Source organism: Tachypleus tridentatus, chromosome 13, assembly GCF_004210375.1.
Source record: "Tachypleus tridentatus isolate NWPU-2018 chromosome 13, ASM421037v1, whole genome shotgun sequence".
NCBI classification, from domain to species: Eukaryota; Metazoa; Arthropoda; class Merostomata; order Xiphosura; family Limulidae; genus Tachypleus; species Tachypleus tridentatus.
The window spans coordinates 122,440,141-122,465,133 of NC_134837.1; the positions used below are offsets into that span (position 1 = coordinate 122,440,141).

The 24,993-nt window shown below is 30.8% G+C and overlaps 1 protein-coding gene across 1 annotated transcript in view; it reads left to right on the forward strand.

Annotated features, from left to right (window-relative positions):
- The window catches only part of LOC143237512 (peroxidase-like), a 39,178-nt gene extending 14,185 nt beyond the window's left edge, over positions 1-24,993 (forward strand). The window contains exons 4-16 of the mRNA XM_076476858.1: positions 10,390-10,492; positions 10,981-11,198; positions 12,378-12,551; positions 14,391-14,558; positions 15,796-15,897; positions 16,357-16,479; positions 17,061-17,302; positions 17,768-17,900; positions 18,092-18,219; positions 18,632-18,834; positions 19,922-20,091; positions 20,758-20,866; positions 22,474-24,993. Of these exons, the coding sequence (XP_076332973.1) occupies positions 10,390-10,492; positions 10,981-11,198; positions 12,378-12,551; positions 14,391-14,558; positions 15,796-15,897; positions 16,357-16,479; positions 17,061-17,302; positions 17,768-17,900; positions 18,092-18,219; positions 18,632-18,834; positions 19,922-20,091; positions 20,758-20,866; positions 22,474-22,564 (1,964 nt within the window). The 3' untranslated portion in view covers positions 22,565-24,993. The remainder of the gene's footprint in view (positions 1-10,389; positions 10,493-10,980; positions 11,199-12,377; positions 12,552-14,390; positions 14,559-15,795; positions 15,898-16,356; positions 16,480-17,060; positions 17,303-17,767; positions 17,901-18,091; positions 18,220-18,631; positions 18,835-19,921; positions 20,092-20,757; positions 20,867-22,473) is intronic.

Here is a 24,993-nt window from a genome sequence, read left to right on the forward strand (position 1 = left end):
TACACATAACAAATATCTGTCATTATATACAAGAACATGGTTTACACATAACAAATATCTGTCATTATATACAAAAACATGGTTTACACATAACAAATATCTGTCATTATATACAAGAACATGGTTTACACATAACAAATATCTGTCATTATATACAAAACATGGTTTACACATAACAAATATCTGTCATTATATACAAGAACATGGTTTACACATAACAAATATCTGTCATTATATACAAGAACAAACATGGTTTACACATAACAAATATCTGTCATTATATACAAGAACATGGTTTACACATAACAAATATCTGTCATTATATACAAAACATGGTTTACACAAATAACTGTCATTATATCTGTTTACACATCATTATATACAAGAACATGGTTTACACATAACAAATATCTGTCATTATATACAAGAACATGGTTTACACATAACAAATATCTGTCATTATATACAAGAACATGGTTTACACATAACAAATATCTGTCATTATATACAAGAACATGGTTTACACATAACAAATATCTGTCATTATATACAAGAACATGGTTTACACATAACAAATATCTGTCATTATATACAAGAACATGGTTTACACATAACAAATATCTGTCATTATATACAAGAACATGGTTTACACATAACAAATATCTGTCATTATATACAAGAACATGGTTTACACATAACAAATATCTGTCATTATATACAAGAACATGGTTTACACATAACAAATATCTGTCATTATACACATACAAATAGTTCATTATAACATGGTTTACACATAACAAATATCTGTCATCTGTCATTATATACAAACATGGTTTACATATAACAAATATCTGTCATTATATACAAACATGGTTTACACATAACAAATATCTGTCATTATATACAAAACATGGTTTACACATAACAAATATCTGTCATTATATACAAGAACATGGTTTACACATAACAAATATCTGTCATTATATACAAGAACATGGTTTACACATAACAAATATCTGTCATTATATACAAGAACATGGTTTACACATAACAAATATCTGTCATTATATATATACAAATAAACATGGTTTACACATAACAAATATCTGTCATTATATACAAAACATGGTTTACACATAACAAATATCTGTCATTATATACAAGAACATGGTTTACACATAACAAATATCTGTCATTATATACAAGAACATGGTTTACACATAACAAATATCTGTCATTATATACAAAACATGGTTTACACATAACAAATATCTGTCATTATATACAAGAACATGGTTTACACATAACAAATATCTGTCATTATATACAAGAACATGGTTTACACATAACAAATATCTGTCATTATATACAAAACATGGTTTACACATAACAAATATCTGTCATTATATACAAAACATGGTTTACACATAACAAATATCTGTCATTATATACAAAACATGGTTTACACATAACAAATATCTGTCATTATATACAAAACATGGTTTACACATAACAAATATCTGTCATTATATACAAACATGGTTTACACATAACAAATATCTGTCATTATATACAAACATGGTTTACACATAACAAATATCTGTCATTATATACAAACATGGTTTACACATAACAAATATCTGTCATTATATACAAACATGGTTTACACATAACAAATATCTGTCATTATATACAAAACATGGTTTACACATAACAAATATCTGTCATTATATACAAAACATGGTTTACACATAACAAATATCTGTCATTATATACAAGAACATGGTTTACACATAACAAATATCTGTCATTATATACAAAACATGGTTTACACATAACAAATATCTGTCATTATATACAAACATGGTTTACACATAACAAATATCTGTCATTATATACAAGAACATGGTTTACACATAACAAATATCTGTCATTATATACAAGAACATGGTTTACACATAACAAATATCTGTCATTATATACAAGAACATGGTTTACACATAACAAATATCTGTCAATATCATGTCATTATATACAAACATGGTTTACACATAACAAATATCTGTCATTATATACAAACATGGTTTATAACAAATATCTGTCATTATATACAAACATGGTTTACACATAACAAATATCTGTCATTATATACAAACATGGTTTACACATAACAAATATCTGTCATTATATACAAACATGGTTTACACATAACAAATATCTGTCATTATATACAAACATGGTTTACACATAACAAATATCTGTCATTATATACAAGAACATGGTTTACACATAACAAATATCTGTCATTATATACAAGAACATGGTTTACACATAACAAATATCTGTCATTATATACAAGAACATGGTTTACACATAACAAATATCTGTCATTATATACAAAAACATGGTTTACACATAACAAATATCTGTCATTATATACAAGAACATGGTTTACACATAACAAATATCTGTCATTATATACAAGAACAGTTTACACATAACATATCTGTCATTTTACAAGAACATGGTTTACATAACAAATATCTGTCATTATATACAAGAACATGGTTTACACATAACAAATATCTGTCATTATATACAAAAACATTGTTTACACATAACAAATATCTGTCATTATATACAAAACATGGTTTACACATAACAAATATCTGTCATTATATACAAACATGGTTTACACATAACAAATATCTGTCATTATATACAAACATGGTTTACACATAACAAATATCTGTCATTATATACAAACATGGTTTACACATAACAAATATCTGTCATTATATACAAGAACATGGTTTACACATAACAAATATCTGTCATTATATACAAGAACATGGTTTACACATAACAAATATCTGTCATTATATACAAAAACATTGTTTACACATAACAAATATCTGTCATTATATACAAAACATGGTTTACACATAACAAATATCTGTCATTATATACAAAACATGGTTTACACATAACAAATATCTGTCATTATATACAAAAACATGGTTTACACATAACAAATATCTGTCATTATATACAAGAACATGGTTTACACATAACAAATATCTGTCATTATATACAAGAACATGGTTTACACATAACAAATATCTGTCATTATATACAAGAACATGGTTTACACATAACAAATATCTGTCATTATATACAAGAACATGGTTTACACATAACAAATATCTGTCATTATATACAAACATGGTTTACACATAACAAATATCTGTCATTATATACAAACATGGTTTACACATAACAAATATCTGTCATTATATACAAACATGGTTTACACATAACAAATATCTGTCATTATATACAAACATGGTTTACACATAACAAATATCTGTCATTATATACAAACATGGTTTACACATAACAAATATCTGTCATTATATATCTGTCATTATATACAACAAACATGGTTTACACATAACAAATATCTGTCATTATATACAAAACATGGTTTACACATAACAAATATCTGTCATTATATACAAGAACATGGTTTACACATAACAAATATCTGTCATTATATACAAAAACATTGTTTACACATAACAAATATCTGTCATTATATACAAGAACATGGTTTACACATAACAAATATCTGTCATTATATACAAACATGGTTTACACATAACAAATATCTGTCATTATATACAAGAACATGGTTTACACATAACAAATATCTGTCATTATATACAAGAACATGGTTTACACATAACAAATATCTGTCATTATATACAAGAACATGGTTTACACATAACAAATATCTGTCATTATATACAAGAACATGGTTTACACATAACAAATATCTGTCATTATATACAAACATGGTTTACACATAACAAATATCTGTCATTTTACAAACATGGTTTACACATAACAAATATCTGTCATTATATACAAACATGGTTTACACATAACAAATATCTGTCATTATATACAAACATGGTTTACACATAACAAATATCTGTCATTATATACAAACATGGTTTACACATAACAAATATCTGTCATTATATACAAACATGGTTTACACATAACAAATATCTGTCATTATATACAAACATGGTTTACACATAACAAATATCTGTCATTATATACAAACATGGTTTACACATAACAAATATCTGTCATTATATACAAACATGGTTTACACATAACAAATATCTGTCATTATATACAAACATGGTTTACACATAACAAATATCTGTCATTATATACAAACATGGTTTACACATAACAAATATCTGTCATTATATACAAACATGGTTTACACATAACAAATATCTGTCATTATATACAAGAACATGGTTTACACATAACAAATATCTGTCATTATATACAAGAACATGGTTTACACATAACAAATATCTGTCATTATATACAAGAACATGGTTTACACATAACAAATATCTGTCATTATATACAAAACATGGTTTACACATAACAAATATCTGTCATTATATACAAGAACATGGTTTACACATAACAAATATCTGTCATTATATACAAGAACATGGTTTACACATAACAAATATCTGTCATTATATACAAGAACATGGTTTACACATAACAAATATCTGTCATTATATACAAACATGGTTTACACATAACAAATATCTGTCATTATATACAAACATGGTTTACACATAACAAATATCTGTCATTATATACAAACATGGTTTACACATAACAAATATCTGTCATTATATACAAGAACATGGTTTACACATAACAAATATCTGTCATTATATACAAGAACATGGTTTACACATAACAAATATCTGTCATTATATACAAAACATGGTTTACACATAACAAATATCTGTCATTATATACAAAACATGGTTTACACATAACAAATATCTGTCATTATATACAAAAACATGGTTTACACATAACAAATATCTGTCATTATATACAAACATGGTTTACACATAACAAATATCTGTCATTATATACAAACATGGTTTACACATAACAAATATCTGTCATTATATACAAACATGGTTTACACATAACAAATATCTGTCATTATATACACAAACATGGTTTACACATAACAAATATCTGTCATTATATACAAACATGGTTTACACATAACAAATATCTGTCATTATATACAAACATGGTTTACACATAACAAATATCTGTCATTATATACACAAACATGGTTTACACATAACAAATATCTGTCATTATATACAAACATGGTTTACACATAACAAATATCTGTCATTATATACAAAACATGGTTTACACATAACAAATATCTGTCATTATATACAAGAACATGGTTTACACATAACAAATATCTGTCATTATATACAAAACATGGTTTACACATAACAAATATCTGTCATTATATACAAAACATGGTTTACACATAACAAATATCTGTCATTATATACAAAACATGGTTTACACATAACAAATATCTGTCATTATATACAAAACATGGTTTACACATAACAAATATCTGTCATTATATACAAGAACATGGTTTACACATAACAAATATCTGTCATTATATACAAAACATGGTTTACACATAACAAATATCTGTCATTATATACAAACATGGTTTACACATAACAAATATCTGTCATTATATACAAACATGGTTTACACATAACAAATATCTGTCATTATATACAAAACATGGTTTACACATAACAAATATCTGTCATTATATACAAAACATGGTTTACACATAACAAATATCTGTCATTATATACAAACATGGTTTACACATAACAAATATCTGTCATTATATACAAAACATGGTTTACACATAACAAATATCTGTCATTATATACAAACATGGTTTACACATAACAAATATCTGTCATTATATACAAACATGGTTTACACATAACAAATATCTGTCATTATATACAAACATGGTTTACACATAACAAATATCTGTCATTATATACAAACAAACATGGTTTACACATAACAAATATCTGTCATTATATACAAACATGGTTTACACATAACAAATATCTGTCATTATATACAAACATGGTTTACACATAACAAATATCTGTCATTATATACAAACATGGTTTACACATAACAAATATCTGTCATTATATACAAACATGGTTTACACATAACAAATATCTGTCATTATATACAAAACATGGTTTACACATAACAAATATCTGTCATTATATACAAAACATGGTTTACACATAACAAATATCTGTCATTATATACAAAACATGGTTTACACATAACAAATATCTGTCATTATATACAAAACATGGTTTACACATAACAAATATCTGTCATTATATACAAACATGGTTTACACATAACAAATATCTGTCATTATATACATATCTGTCATTATATACAAACATGGTTTACACATAACAAATATCTGTCATTATATACAAGAACATGGTTTACACATAACAAATATCTGTCATTATATACAAGAACATGGTTTACACATAACAAATATCTGTCATTATATACAAGAACATGGTTTACACATAACAAATATCTGTCATTATATACAAGAACATGGTTTACACATAACAAATATCTGTCATTATATACAAAACATGGTTTACACATAACAAATATCTGTCATTATATACAAACATGGTTTACACATAACAAATATCTGTCATTATATACAAACATGGTTTACACATAACAAATATCTGTCATTATATACAAGAACATGGTTTACACATAACAAATATCTGTCATTATATACAAGAACATGGTTTACACATAACAAATATCTGTCATTATATACAAAAAAAACATGGTTTACACATAACAAATATCTGTCATTATATACAAGAACATGGTTTACACATAACAAATATCTGTCATTATATACAAAACATGGTTTACACATAACAAATATCTGTCATTATATACAAGAACATGGTTTACACATAACAAATATCTGTCGTTATATACAAGAACATGGTTTACACATAACAAATATCTGTCATTATATACAAAAACATTGTTTACACATAACAAATATCTGTCATTATATAGAAAACATGGTTTACACATAACAAATATCTGTCATTATATACAAGAACATGGTTTACACATAACAAATATCTGTCATTATATACAAGAACATGGTTTACACATAACAAATATCTGTCATTATATACAAGAACATGGTTTACACATAACAAATATCTGTCATTATATACAAGAACATGGTTTACACATAACAAATATCTGTCATTATATACAAGAACATGGTTTACACATAACAAATATCTGTCATTATATACAAGAACATGGTTTACACATAACAAATATCTGTCATTATATACAAGAACATGGTTTACACATAACAAATATCTGTCATTATATACAAGAACATGGTTTACACATAACAAATATCTGTCATTATATACAAGAACATGGTTTACACATAACAAATATCTGTCATTATATACAAGAACATGGTTTACACATAACGACAATATCTGTCATTATATACACAAAAACATTGTTTACACATAACAAGCATTCATGTCATTATATACAAGAACATGGTTTACACATAACAAACATCTCATCATAGGTACAGAAATATGGTTCACACATATGGCAACCATTCATGGTGTATACAAAAACGTGGTTTACACATATGGCAAACATTCATTATATATACAAAAACATTGTTTACACATAACAAATATCTGTCATTATATACAAACATGGTTTACACATAACAAATATCTGTCATTATATACAAGAACATGGTTTACACATAACAAATATCTGTCATTATATACAAGAACATGGTTTACACATAACAAATATCTGTCATTATATACAAGAACATGGTTTACACATAACAAATATCTGTCATTATATACAAGAACATGGTTTACACATAACAAATATCTGTCATTATATACAAGAACATGGTTTACACATAACAAATATCTGTCATTATATACAAGAACATGGTTTACACATAACAAATATCTGTCATTATATACAAGAACATGGTTTACACATAACAAATATCTGTCATTATATAAAAGAACATGGTTTACACATAACAAATATCTGTCATTATATACAAGAACATGGTTTACACATAACAAATATCTGTCATTATATACAAGAACATGGTTTACACATACGACAAACATTCATTATATACACAAGAATGTTGTTTACACATATGGCAAGCATTCATTATATATACAAGAACATAGTTTACACGTATGACAAACATTCATCATAGGTACAGAAATATGGTTCACACATATGGCAACCATTCATGGTGTATACAAAAACGTGGTTTACACATATGACAAACATTCATTATATATACAAAAACATGGTTTATACATATGGCAAACATTCATTATATACACAAAAATATGGCTTTCACATACGAGAAACATTCGTAATGTATACAAAAACATGGCTTACACATACGAGAAACATTCGTAATGTATACAAAAACATGGCTTACACATACGAGAAACATTCGTAATGTATACAAAAACATGGCTTACACATGTGAAAAACATTTATTTTCATACTCTCTTGGGGTTTGACATTATTACAAGCAACTCCTCCATACTTGCTACATATAATTCCTGTGCGTGATATAGATAACGCCAATATATCATACAGATAGCACCCCATACATGATATACACAGCTCCAATGTATGATACAGAGATTCCAACCATTACGATTTGAGCGTAATCATTACGATTTTTGGTGTATACATTACGACTATACGCTCATACAGACAAATATTACGACTTGTTGGAACTCTCAAATTATTATATATTATATAGGCCTATACAATAAAGTGATAACTTGTTCCCCCAGGGCTTGAAAGGGGTGAAAAGAAAATTTCTAGTGAGATACAAATACATTTTGATAATAAATAAAAGACATAGTCCAAATGACTACTTGCGATAATCATGTTTGTGCTTGAAATAATAAAAAAATATTTGAATCTCTGACATCTACCAATACTTTGAGTGCGGTGCTTCTCCATACTGGGTATGTGGGGAATCCATAGTTACGTCATCAGTGCTTGTCAGCCAATCAGCGCTTGCGTAGATGGGTATTTCTCGTTTTCTAAGCAGCATAGAAACACCAATGCGATCGTTCACAAGATGGAAAAAAAGAGGCCTCGTTCACCAGATTGCCTTGTTTCTGGCAAATCTAAAAGGTCTAAAACTGTGAATAAAAATTTAGGAAAGAGTATAGTGCAAAATATCCGGTCATTGCATCAAAAGCCAGTGACAGTCGTGCGTTTTGACCAGTTTGTTACATCGATTTTTCTGTGGCGCATGGCGGGATAAACGATTGTTCCAGACATACAAAATCGGCATCTCACCAACAAAAGGCTGAGGCGAAGACAAAAACGATGCAGATAACGACATTTATGAGTTAGAATTCAGAATATGAAATCATAAATGCAGAAGTGATGTTCACGCAATTCGTCATTGCTCATAATTTACCCCTAACTGTAGCCGATCATGCAGGACATCTATTCAGAAAAATGTTCCCAGACTCTGATATAGCGAAAACATATGGCTGTGCTAGAACCAAAACTACAGCAATTGTACAAATGTGTCATAAACATGATATAAACTAGTCCTTACACAGTCTTTTTCTGCTTACTGTTTGTGCATGTTCAATGTTGTTTTACCAAGTATGTATGTTACTCTGAACTAAATAAAAGACATAATTTCAAAATAATTTTTTAAAATTTATTTATTAAATACACAAAACACAGTCGTAAATGAGCAATCTAAAGCAGTAATAAATAATAATAGTTATAATAATAATATAATAATAAACAGCTTAGAGACATTGGTCAGGCATAGTAGCCGCAAATGATAACGGGCTCTGTCTACAATCATTACGCTCAGCCATTTGAAATAGTTGGCATCTCTGATGATATAGATAGCTTTCATACATGATATACCTAACTCCCATATGTGATATGTTTGATATACATAGCTCAAAAATGTCATGTAGATAACCTTCATACATAGACACGTAGCTTCAATATGTGATATAGATACCCCAACACGTGAAAACATAGACGTGAGAATGCTTTTCGTGGAATATCAGGAAGTTATGAAAGTTAGTAAATGGTTTGATTCTGATCTTTTAAAGTACATAAGTATAGACCAAAGAATCTCTTCTTGTTCTCAGACGTTCATAAGTTTTTTAAAGTGAATAAATAACATATAAGTTCATTTGCAGAGGCTATTTCATCAATGTTAACATATTATTTTCCAACAAGTGAGTTTATTGAACGAGAAACAAGTAATAACAATAGTTTTCTTTTAAACACTTGTTTAATTTTTTGCAGGATACAGACAACCATCAACCATCAATTCTCTGGAGCCTCTTCCACCCCACATCGATGAAACAGCAGAGTTAGTGCTAGCAACCACTCGGATATTAGCTCGGCAGTAAGTATTGTTACCTAGGTAACAAAGTAACTATATAAAAAACAGCAGAGTTAGTGCTAGCAACCACTCGGATATTAGCTCGGCAGTAAGTATTGTTACCTAGGTAACAAAGTAACTATATAAAAAACAGCAGAGTTAGTGCTAGCAACCACTCGGATATTAGCTCGGCAGTAAGTATTGTTACCTAGGTAACAAAGTAACTATATAAAAAACAGCAGAGTTAGTGCTAGCAACCACTCGGATATTAGCTCGGCAGTAAGTATTGTTACCTAGGTAACAAAGTAACTATATAAAAGACAGCAGAGTTGGTGCTAGCCACCACTCGGATACTAGCTAAACAGTGTGGTGTTACTTAGGTAAGAAAGTAATTATATAAAAAACAGCACAGTTGATACCAGCTAAACAGTAAGTGATGTTACTTGTATAATATTACTCTACTTTCGTGTTACAGAAATATTGTTTTGTAATTCCATTTCTGTTTTCTAAAGGTTTCAACTTTCTCCAGACGAAGTAGTGAATGGTCTTCCTATGATTGACACCTCTCGCACAGACATTTGGGAAATATGTCCTGCTCACGTGAAGCCTGTCCCCTGCACTGTGGAGAGGTACCGAACCTACACGGGGGTTTGCAATAACATGCAACACAGTAGCTGGGGATCAACACACACCCCTTTTGTGAGGCAACTTCCCACTGTTTACAAAGACGGTAAGCTGTGAAAACTGAATTAGGTGTCACTTCAGTTTCGCTGCTTTCTAACATCAAAATATTTGTGGGAAAAAAGAGGCCTATCTGGTATTTGATAGTTAAGGAGAAGGCATACATATTATACTTCCTGAACATTACCATAACATTATATACACGTAGCGCCTTTCTCTAAACTACAACTATATTTCTACTTTAATATACCCTCCGAAACATTTTTCCTCGCATTCTAAAAACGTAACGCCTTTACATTCACTACAACCATATTTGAAACGGACTGGCGTCGTTATGTGTCGTTACATATGAAAACATATCAGTAGTAACTGTTTAGTGGACTAAGAAGTTAAAACATATTCTACAATAATTTCACTCACAAGTGCTTAGAATTATACTTAATATAAATAATGTTATGTTAGCTATTTTTACCCCAAAATCTAGTTGATAAATTATTAGAATAAAAGTTATGATAATTACAATTTGCTCGCTTAACTTGGGTCACGCCATAACAGTTGTTGTGAAAAATTGATGACACATATATATATATATATATATCTGTGTGGGTCTGTGTGTTGTACCTAGACTACCATCAGTGATTATTCCAGCTATGTTATTCATAATGATGTCAATTCTTTCTTTCAATTTTATTCAAAACTTGTTCGTCCTTGTTCACAACGTCACATTATTGTGTGTCCTTTAGTATAAGCAATTACAGATAGTATTCGGTCCATTAAATTATATATAACTGTGTATCTGATTTTTGTACTTGTTTTGTATGCAATATATGTGATTATGAGGCCTCTTCAAGAGTTTGTAAATAATAAAAAAAACACTGTCTATTGTACCTTAGCCAGCCTCATGGGTCGTGGTGTTGACCGAAAGACCTCATCGATACTGGATATAGTAGATGTAGTATGGTAACATATTGTCACATATCCTTTACTTTCACTTACAGAATCTTGAAATATAATGATTAAGGAACGAAAAAAAAGCATATGGAAAGTTATGGTTTAGCCATTAATAAGAACTGCTTTTAAATAAACTTAATTCATTGAATAACATTTATAATGAAGTTTTATTAATTGAAAGTGAACAACGAATAATTTTTCACGGTTCTTCAAATAAAAGTGTTTCTCGCTGAATATTTACTATCAAAATATGGGCATTATTCAATCTTCTTTCTAGGTATTTCGGAGCCACGTGTTTCGGTAGTTGATGGAAGTGCACTTCCACCCGTTAGGATGGTTAGTGCCTACATCCATCGTGACTTTGATCATCCATCTAGTGACCTCTCCATCCTGCTTATGTCGTGGGGACAGTTTATCGACCATGACATGACGCTTGCAGCGCCGCCTAGAGGTAAATCGGATTACTATTGTTGTTGACTAAAATTTGTTATTATCGATAAGCGACAGTCTTTCTACTGGTTTACTTTCCTCTCAACATATATGATAAAACACTTGTCTAACCAAGAACAATTAAAATCCTTTATAAAAGCCTGAATTTACTGGTTTAGGTTTTCTTCCAGACACAAACCTAACTATACGTAATGTATCCACATTGTATTTTAATATAAGAAAAAGGCTCAAAAGTAGAGCAATGATGCAATGGGAGAAGCTATTGAAATATTGCGTTAACGTATGTAACGAAATTAATAAGGCAAAATGATTTACTCCTTACCTTTAAACAGATAGTAAGACAAAATGTTTCAAACCGTACACCATATACCAACCACTATCCGTTTTATCAAAACTGAATGATGGCAGATTTACCACAAAAGACTTGTGTGTGTGTACTTTGTGTATAACACTAAATTTCACATATATCTAGTGTTTAGTCTTTTGTAGCTACATTTCCTGATTTACCCTCGGTACACATGTTACTAGCTACACTTTATAGTGCTGGAATTTACTATGTTTAATCATTAATGGTATCAACTGTACATGTTGATTTTTTTAAAACTAACCCATGTTTGTGCAAAACGTTTCGAAATACAATTCAGTTCTGTACTGATGTTGTGAGATGTTTGTTTCCCAAGACTCTATCGGACTGAAAATAAATTCAAGTATCGAAACTAGTTTAGTAGTCTCTGTGCAAATATTTTTTATTTTCAAAATCTGGTTCATTAAACAGAAATAGATCTATGGGTGTGGTCTAATTTTGTTTTTTATCAGGATAAGTTTCAGATAATAAAGTTCGGTGTCCTTCGTTCTGGTGTGGTGCTAATGTACACCAGCAGTGCAATATGCCTTGACCTATTTCTGTAATTTTTGTGAGTGCGAATAGGCGTTACTCTGAAAACACAACTTTCACGTGGACCTTTACATGAAATACCTTGTCGTACATGTGGCCCCTGTGCTTTATAGATAAACTATGTGTTCGCTCAAGGCTAAAGTTATTTGTGTTACCAATTGGAATTATGAGCATGCATTGCCTTGATATTTCACTTGTTTAATAATAAGAACGGTTTTCAAGGTCCTATTGGTAGAACCTGTTTATTGGTATTCCAACCAACTGTAAGTTCAGGTCGAGTAAATACAAGTCATTTGATAATTCCTCACTTTATTTAAACATTAATGGACTCCAGGTTTCTTAATTGTTAAGGTAACTAATACAGTGGTTAATATAACAGCAGACAACTGTATACACGATGACAACAACGTCCATGCATATGCTGAATGATCAATAGATGCTGACTGGTTTAAAGAAAATTGAAACAATAAAGTATTTATATTAATTTCAACTGTTGTAAGATATGTACTGCTACATGTTTTGAAGAACCGAGATGTTGAATACATAACACATAAAAAGAACTTAAGGTTTGTTTTAATACATCGACGAAAGTCTATCACTTAGTAACGGAGCTAATTCTTAAATTATACCTGTAGGTTAGGTCAGGTCGCAGCATTAGCAACGTAGATAATATTTCAATTGTACCTATAGGTTGGGTAAGGTCACATCACTAGTAATACAATTAATATTTAAATTGTAACTATAGGTTAAGTCATGTCACATCACTAGTAACGTACCTAATATTTAAATTCAAGCTATAGGTTAGGTTACGTCACATCAAGATAGCTCGTGGAAACTCAGGTGCGAAAGGTATACAAATTCTACGACTCTAAATTTCTCCCTCGCTATGGTACCTCTTTAGCTAAAATGGTGGCATATATTTTATTAATATTGTCCATCTTCCAGATGAGAACGACCTTGACTTCGTTTGTTGTGGGATACCCAAGGAGCAACAACATCCGAACTGCATGACCATTGACATCTCTCCTGAAGACCCCTTTTTCTCTCGTTATGGGCAGTCCTGTATGGAGTTTAAGCGCGCTCTTGCTGGCCACAGACCAGGATGTGCCCTCGGTAGGTGGTGCTTTACATATTTTTATTTTCTTAAGTTTGTTGATGGAAACAGTAATTATGTCACCAACACCAGCAAGAACTAGAAATATACTAAACCATACGTTACGTTTGAAGAATAGTTGTATTTTAATCAAATTACAAAATAATTTTCAGCATATTAAAATAGCAATTATAAAATAGGCTTTAATTCAAGGTCTACTTGGTGCTATAATTTGGGTCCTTAAGCTTCACGAATTAAAACTTAAGTCTCACTGTTAGTTTTATCACAGTCTTTGCCACTTCTCAGGAAACATTTCACCATATTCTTTATCACTTCTCAGTGAATATATCTTCCTCTTAGTTTCACCATATTCTTTATTACTTCTCAGTGAATATATCTTCCTCTTAGTTTCACCATATTCTTTATTACTTCCCAGTGAATATATTTTCCTCTTAGTTTCACCATTTTCTTTATCACTTTTCAGTGAATATATTTTCCTCTTCGTTTCACCATATTTTTTATTACTTCTCAGTTAATATATTTTCCTCTTAGTTTCACCATATTCTTTATCACTTCTTAGTGAACATATCTTCTGCTTAGTTTCACCATATTCTTTACCACTTCTCAGTGAATATATCTTCCTCTTAGTTTCACCATATTCTTTATTACTTCTCAGTGAATATATTTTCCTCTTAGCTTCACCATATTTTTTATTACTTCTCAGTGAATATATATTCCTCTTAGTTTCACCATATTCTTTATCACTTCTCGGTGAATATATCTTCTTCTTAGTTTCACCATAGTCTTTGTCACTTCTCAGTGAAGATATATCTTCCTCTTAGTTTCACCATAGTCTTTGTCATTTCTCAGTAAATATATGTTTGTTTCCCTTTGTCACTTCTCAGTGAACGTACCTTAATGTTAGTTTTACTTCGTCATTTCTCAGTGAACATATCTTTATGTTAGTTTCCCTTTGTCACTTCTCAGTGAACATATCTTTATGTTAGTTTCACTTTGTCACTTCTCAGTGAACATATCTTTGTGTCAGTTTTCTTTTATCACTTAATAGTGGACGTACTTTAATGTCAGTTTTACTTTGTGTCTTCGCAGCGAACGTATCTTACTGCTAGTTTCACCACAGTCTTTGTCAGTCCTCAGTAAACATAACACACTTTTAGTTTTACTAAAGTATCACTCGAATTTATCTCAGCACTTTAATTGAATAATTTCCGACCGTCCCTTGTCTAATTATTTCAGGTCCAAGAGTACATATCAACCTTCTTACTCAGACTCTGGACGCCAACTTTCTATACGGTTCAACAGAAAAACTAGCCAAAGAACTACGACTTGGCAGAGGAGGTAAGTTTTGGAAAAGAAACCAGAAATACCAGTGAACTACGGCTAGGCAAAAAAGGTAAGTATTGAGAAAAGAACAGTCGAATTAACTCAGAATTGTCAGGAAAACTAAGTCCTAAAAACTAGCCAGATAACTGACTTCTCAGAATCGAGCGTTGTGATTTGATCAAGATGCTCTGACTGTATGTTTTGTTTTATTTTCTCTGTCTAACTTTATTATTAAAATGAGTAAATCCCTTCAGTGTGCATTAAATATCCTGAAAGACTGCATAAACTTTCTCGTGAATTTAACTGTTAATAGAAAAGTTTTGTTTCATTAATTCTTTCCCTTTTTTAGACTTAACTGTAAGTATAAAATTGTAAATGTTATATTTCGATGAGAGGTGAGAAGAACACTGAAAAATATTACAATAACATCAACACTAAACTCAGGAATTAAAAATATTCTATTTTTTTCTTCAGGGCTTATGCGTGTGTGGGATTATTTTCATGAATACGGACTAAAACCAATCCTGCCTCCTTTGTCTTCTACTCCTGAAAAAGACTGTACAGCTCGACCACGACATTTGTTTTGTTTTAATGCCGGTAGGCGACATTTGTTTCGTTTTAATGCCGGTAGATGGCATTTATTTTCTACAATAATGATAAAGGTATTGATAAAAACTAAGCATTAATGCTTGTTAGAAAATAAATTAAGCTTAGTTGCGGTCATTAAAAAATAAACTAGGATTTACTTTAGAAATTCTCTAGAAAATAGACCAGATTTACTAATAAAAACACAGTAAATAGACTAAGCTTTACTTCTGACACTCGTTATAAGTTAGTAGATTTCCTAATGACAGAAATTTTTAGGAGAAATTAAATTTATTGTGGTCTAAGTTTAATACCAAGAAGCAAAATATATTATAAACAAATACGATTACCCAACGTAAAAATAAAATATATAAACCTATATTAAATGAGGAAGATAGTATTAATGTTAAAAAACTATAATCAAAGAAACTACAGCGACTGGCGTAGTGTATTTTTATATTAAACGATCAAATAAATGCATGTTTAAGTACAACTAACTTCAAAAACTTCGGGAACTAAACGAGCTTAAGCCTCCACCAGATAATATAGAGCTTTTTTTGTATAAACATGCTTGACTCTGTGCCTCTGTAAAGGTGATGAACGTGTGAATGAACAGATCCATTTGACTGTCTTGCATACGTTGTACGTACGTGACCACAACCGCATTGCCACCGAACTTTCCCGACTGAACCCACACTGGGACGACGAAAAGATATATCACGAAACACGACACATCATGGCGGGCTCCGTGCAGCACATCACCTACTCTGAATTTTTACCCATGCTTCTAGGCGAGACAACGATGAACAGTTACAACCTGACCATCAAAACTCACGTAAGGGAGTTTATTACTCATTTTTTCAATTTTACTTCTAAACTCTTATAGTCCATCATATTCATATTTTGATCTACAACATTTTTGTGTTCGTGAAAAAAAGCTATATTTCACTGTATAAAAAATGGTATCGAATTATATCTATAAACATAATGTTTACACTACCTCACTTTCTAAACAATACTTGAAACGTAAAGCATTGTTTCATTTACTGACCTAGCCAATGTATCATAGTGCCTGAGGAGCATCAACTCGCCACAGGAGCTATACTTAATATACATCTCTTCCAAGGTATTTCTGATTGTATGTAAAATTATCCGAAACCAGTTGAATCCGGTTACAGATAACGAATCCTAGAACAGATTGTCCCGCCGTGAGTAAAGGTCGTTATTCTTTACTAAGATAATCTTATAACAACCACTCACATACACATTAATATTAATTTCGTCTATGTCTCACGTTTAGGGCTACTGGAACGGTTACGACCCCAACGTGCACATGGGAATGTCCAGCGGTTTCCAGTCCGCTGCTTTCCGGTTCGGGCACACTTTCATCCAGGGTATGGTACGGAGGTATAACAAGTTTCACGAATTTGTGGGTAAGAACCGAACGTAGCTGTCATATTTCGACTTTATTTTAAATAAGAATTCGTACAAAATAGTGAATTTTAAGATCCTTCTTCAGTATATTAGTTTATGGTTTCGTACAAACTGAACATTTGTTGGTCTGTAAGCCCACCTAGGATAACAGGGTTCAATCTGTAGTCTAACCCTCTCTGCCCTACGGTAGGTGAAGATCCTCTTCGGACCCTTCTACGCCAGCCTTTCATCTTCTACGAACCCGGAAAAATCGATGAGCTCATTGGTGGCCTTATCAACACCCCTGCTCAAGTGTACGACCCCTTTATAACCCAGGAGGTAAGTTTGTCTGAAGATTGTTACGTCACGACATGACTATTATTAGTACGACTTTGGCTCAACGTCTTCTGTAGTCTTAATTGGAACCTTTTGCTCAGGAAACGATTGTTTCAAGTGCTCCTGATATCTTTCGGATATATACTATCTGTTATCTCAAGGTAACGAACACTTGTTTCAAGTTTTCCTTATATCTTTCGAATATGTGATGTTTTATCTCTAGACAACAAACACTTATTTCAAGTGCTCCGTGTTCGGAGCAAATATATGATGTGTTTTATCTCTAGGTAACGAACACTTGTTTCAAGGGCCTTTTATATCTTTCAGATATATAATATATTTTACCCCTAGGTAAAGAACACTTGTTTCAAATGCTCCTTATATCTTTCGCATATATGATGTCTTTTATTTCTAGGTAACGAATCATTTGTTTCAAGTGCCACCTATGCCATTTGGAATGGATTTAGTGGCCTTCAATCTGATGCGAGGACGTGAGACAGGAGTGCCCGGTTATAACTTCTACCGAGAATGGTGCGGTTTGGGACGCGTCAGAACATTCGAGGAGCTGGAGTCATTCATGAACAACGGCACTGCCCACAAGTTTGCCCAGGTGTACAAGTAAGGCCAGGTTTTAAACATTCTTATAACTTACTACAAGTTTAACAGTAGTTCCTACCACTAACAATCGAACAACTCCACAGGTGTCTGTTAATGACAGAACAGTTCTGTAGATGTTAACTAATAACTAAACAGTTCCGTGGATTTTAACTGACGATCAAACAGTTCCTTAGGTGACAACTAATAATCGAACAGTTCCTTTGGTATTAACCAATGACCAAACACTTCCGTGGATGTTAACTAACAATCTAACAGTTCATTAGGTGACATCTAATTACCAAACAGTTCCTTTGGTATTAACTAACGATCTAACAGTTCCTTAGGTGAAAACTAATTACCAAACAGTTCCTTTGGTATTAACTAATGATCCAACAGTTCCTTTGGTATTAACTAATGATCTAACAGTTTCTTTGGTATTAACTAATGGTCTAATAGTTCCTTGGGTGTTAACTAATGATCAAACAGATTCATGGGTGTTAACTAATGATCTAACAGTTCCTTTAGTGACAACTAATAATCAAACAGTTTCGTGGGTGTTAACTAATAATTAAACAGTTATTTTTTGTTAGTCTTGTACTATCACATGGATAATGTGTTGTGTAACCAAAGTATTTTTAGTAACTCGTTTAATTAACGTTTAAGAAAAAAAATACTTTAGTAATTATAGAGACAACAGATATCGAATATTGTTGGTAAAATAGTTCATAATTTCCTCATCAGGAGAGAATAAAAAGTTGTAGATTTCTTGAATTACGTACAACATAACTGTCTTATGACATATTTTTCATTTAATTTTCAAAGATAATCTGTCAATAGTTACTAACTATAACATTTCGAATCTCAATGTCCTGTTACTGGTTTTAATTTAAACGTTTGGAATCTCAATATCCTATTATTTATTGATGGTGGAAACGTTTGAAATATGAATAATCCTCAATGGTTACTAATTAAAGTGTGTGAAATATTAATGTTCTCTTATTGGCTCATAATGTAAAACAGTGAGAATCTCACTGTCCAGTCATTGGTTAATAATTAGAACTTATGTAATTTAATTTTTATAGTTCATGTCGTAGTACTTTTATTTTAGACATCCAGATGATATTGATCTCTGGAGCGGTGGAATTTCAGAGCGCCGCCTACCGGGAAGTTTGATTGGACCAACTTTCGCTTGTATTGTGGCTCGTCAGTTCGCGAATGTTAAAAAGGGGGATCGTTTCTGGTACGAAAACTCAGGATTTCCGTCTGCATTTACTCCAGGTGACCTTTCCTGCATGATTTGGTTTTTGTTCAAAAGTATATCATCAATTAGAAGAATATTTATTTATTATTACTAGTTGTTTGGCATTTTTATACATAATATTTTTGTTTTAACATATAATATCTGTAAGTCTTATAATATTCTAAGAGTTTATAACGTACATATACACTGCTGGCCAAAATCTTAAGGCCAATGAACATAAAGAAAAAATATGCATTTTACGTTGTTAGACTCAACCACTTATTTGGGTAGAGAAATATGAAAATAAGAAAAGGGAAAATAAAAATAAAAAACTTTTTTAACATTTAATAGGGAAAATGTGAACACTGAAATTAGCTTAAAACATTACTTAATTAACATTTTAGTTACGAACATTTTATTAGAAACAGTGTCGGTTATAAAATGAACTTAACTTTTCTCTCTAATAATTGCCTAATAGTGTTGAATGCGTTTGTTTAGGAAAATGAAAATAGTAAAAATTAAAAATAAGTTACATAGACAAATTACACTGATGCATCTGTTATTGGAAAATATTAGCCCAAAAATGTATGCTATTTTCGATATCGAACAACCCATAAATAACAAATAAATATAACACGAGACAGTCCACGTTTTTCTTAGCTACTTAGTTTGAAATACATCTCATATCTATTGTTTTTCTGCAGAACAACTTCAAGAAATTAGGAAATCCTACCAATCTAAAATCATTTGTGATAATGCTGATGATATACCAACTATCCAGTTGTACGTCATGAGACTCCCTCACCCCATCTAGTGAGTATTTCCCACATTGTTTATATACTTTTAGCCTTTGCATTATTATGTTCTTTCAGAATGTTTAATGTCTTTCTTTCTTACTTTCTTCAAACGTCACGAAGCTCCCACGTCCCATCTGATGAATGTGTTCCACTTTATTTATACGCTTTTACCCTGTACGCAGTTAGGTTTCTTCAAATTTTCTTAATAAGTTTTAACTTTCTTCATTCGACATGTGGCTTTATCACCCCATTTAGTATTTTTATCTTTCTTCATTCGACATGAGGTCCATCGCTTTATCTAGTGAATATTTTTATCTTTCTTTGTACGACATGTAGCTCCATCACTTCATCTAGTATTTTTTTTGTTTTTCTTCGTACAAAATGAGGCTCTACCACTCCATCTAGTGAATATTTTTGTCTTTATTTATACAACATGTGGCTCCATCACTTTTTATTAGTAAATTTCAGTTTTGTTTTAGATGACTTGGTCATCAGCATTTCTGAACCTTACATTTTGTTTTTTATGGTGGAATATCCTATAATTTATGTACAAAGTTTTTCAAAACATAAAAAAGTATTTATAGCGATCAAAATTTTCTCTTGATATAGAAAATGTTAATGATTCCTAACGTTTTTTTCCCTTGAAGGCAATTATTGAGTACTTCTAAAACCCTGAAGGACCACTAGATTAAAGTGATTAGACAGTGAAACGCATGGCTAGACGCGTAGCCTAATCATATGAGATAGCCCGCCTAGTGTAGGTCAAACCGAAATGAATTGAATCTTTAGGTGTGATTTACGAATGTATTTAATAATTTTTGGTTACACTTTGATACATTCAGCTCTGCGCCACGTGTCACAGGCCACTTTCAAAGATCCCGCGAGCCACTATTCTAGATAATACTTTTTCATGTTTCCAGAAGCTGATAATGAAATATGTTATTTATGACTTTATCATTAATAAATGTTCTCACAATACCTTCTGTTCCTCTTAGTAATTTATTTTTAGATTTAAGGTAATTTTTCTAGGTTCCTTATTTGTTTGTATATGAGTTCTATAGGGATCAAAATTCAACTATAATATTTAAATGTGCAATTCTCTTAAAATAGTTAGTTTGCTTTTTGACTTTCGCTCAAAGCTATTCCAAGACTACCTGCTGTAGCCGTCCCTAACTTATCAAGTTTGTTCGTTTTTGAATTTCACGCAAGGCTACACGACGGCTATTTGCTCTAACCGTCCCTAATTTAGCAGCGTAAGACTAGAAGGAAGGTAGCTAGTCATCACCACCTACCACCAACTCTTAGGCTGCTCTTTTACCAAAGAATAGTGGGATTGAATGTCACATTTTAACGTCCCCACGGCTGAAAGGGTGAGCATGTTTGGTATGACGGAGATTCGAACCCGCGACCCTCAAATTACGATTCGAGCTGATGGTGTTAGGTGATGACTAAATTACCTTCCCTCTAATTTTACACTACTAAATTAACCCTAACAAATAAGAAGATTACATGTAGCACGTCTCAACGTTATATAGAATTATTCTGTTTCTTTCTTTTTTTATTTGTTAAGGCTAAACTCCGATAATTATTTAAAATTTATCAAACTATATAATTATTTTACAGCAATCCACGCATGCGCTGTGAGGACCTCCCATCAATTGATCTCCGTTACTGGCAAGAAAATCCAATCCACGGCGGTTATTCATTCAAGTAACACTTCTCTTATGAAGGGTGTTTTTTTGTGCCCTCTTCTTATAATGTTTGTACAGAATTATTTTTAAATTATGAATTAACTAATAAAAGCCCTACATTTCACTAGTGATTGGACGAATACTCGAGAGAATACTGAACACTTATATATAAATATAATTTAAAATGTGTAAATAGAAATTTTCGGTATTTTATGGTTAAACTTATAAATTCGTAGTTTGTTTAGATACCTTGGAATTATTAATATACATGTGTATACACATAAATGTGCAACATTGTAGTGTTATTTAATTTAGTAAATTAAAAGTAATATTGTATTTGAAACTAAAATTTCGAACATTGTAGATGGCTCTCACGTCTCGATACTGTAAACAAAATATGGTCAATGTTGACTTTTCAGCCATCTTCTGGAATAAACTGTGTTTACTGAAATAGCTTCTCACTATTAAACCCACAATTTATGGAGGCTAGTCCGAGTAATCGGTAAGGCTATCTCTGATATATCCAAACTTTTTATATTAACGAAACATGTGAGTAAAATAACTTTTAATGTGAGTACTCATATCTGTATTAAGTAATTTATTTGGTCTTTCACTACGTTTTTTTTTTTTTTTTTTATTTAGTCGTTTTCAAACGTCTCGTACCTGTAGAAGGCTTAAGTAATTTAGTCGAAAGCTTGTGCATTAATTTAAAAGAATACGTGGTGAAATTCCAAATAAATTACTTGATACAAACATGCGAATTATTTAATTTGGTATGAATAAAACCGTGTAAAAAACTATGTTAACGCCAAACCGTATTTTATAAATAAACTTCGCTAGGTTAAAAGATTAACTTAAAGTTTAATACATAAAGTTAAAACTTAAAAAAATTTGTGGGTTAAAAAATGTAGATGAAGCTTACAAGTTAACGTTGTAGTTTAATAAGTAATGCTTTAGGATTAACAGATAATGATGTAGTTTGGTAAACTCCTGAGATTAGTAGTTCAAAAACTGGCGTTAGTAAACCTAATGTAAGAGAAACAACTTTAATGAGACATCATAATTAAACATGGCACGTTTACACTTTTTAAACAGCTTATCAAATACAATGCAAAATATTTGAAAAGACAGAGAGTTAGGAATACATATAAACCAATTTGTTTCCAATAATCCATTAATATTTCCATGACTTTTCGATGTGTTGCTCCAATGATGTGCAGTCTCGGTTTTTAGTACGAATTATCCACATTTTACTTAACTGATAGTTAAAAAGAGACAGACATCAATCAATATAACTTAACTATATCAAACTATTGAAACACTCCATGCAAAATTAACCATGACAACAAGTGACGGCTTTTTTGCTATTTGTAGCTCTTAATTTTTCCTCGTTCTGCGGAACTACTCATTTCTTTTTCTGAGTAGAAGGTTAAAAGTTTGTAATTAATATTAACAGTAGGCTTAGCTGTTGAATGTTGCAAAATTGTAAACGTTTTAAACATACTTCAAGAACTTGTGAAAGTACTTTAGACTTTGCTGGTTCACATCATATTCTTTTGTAAGAAATCTTGTTTAAACAGCAAAATTCACGTGCACTGCTTTAAATCGTATCTATACACGTGAAATATCACTGGTGACAAAACAAAATTCAAAATCGATATATATATATATATATATAATCAAGACGTTTTTCCTCTGAAAATGTGACTGAACTTATGAATTGGTGAAAGTACATTCATCGCGTACTGAAAATATTTTAAATTTTCTTCCATGTGTGTTACTTTAAATTGATTGGTAGACACTTTAGGTTTAACAAATACAAATTCGTATCAGTGACTATTAAAAAATTATTACTTTCATTTAAGTTTATGTCATTTTGAAATTGCTATCAGCTTTTCAACAAATTGTTTTCAGTATGGGTTAGACTTCTCGCTTTTCTAAAGTAGGTTCAAGTCTGAGGAACATGGAGTAGAGACATTTGTTGTACCCAAATAAAACTGGTATTTCAAATTCTCGTCGGTAAAGTACCTAAAATAACAAAGTTCTGAATGGAAAATGTGCTCTTATTATTCCTTTCTGTAATTTTTATGATTCGTAGAAAGTGGGATCATAAAAATACGTACAAATCTGGGAAATTTGTAGGTGTTGGTGTGTTTCTTTTCTGTTTTAAAGTAAATAATTTCTAACGTTAAGTATTTGAAGAACGTCTTTGGAACTGAAATAATTTTTACTGTTTGGATTTTTTTAATAAAATGGTTTTATTTAAAGATTTAAGGCATTTTTATTACATTGCTTTATGGAAAGATTAAAGCGTTGTTAATATCGTGGCTTTATTTAAAACTTGAAATGTTTTATAACAAGGCCTTATTTAAATACTTCTCGAAATACTTGTACAAATGTTTGGATCTCTGTAATTTCGACAGATCTAATAAAACGTTTTCTTTCAAAGGAA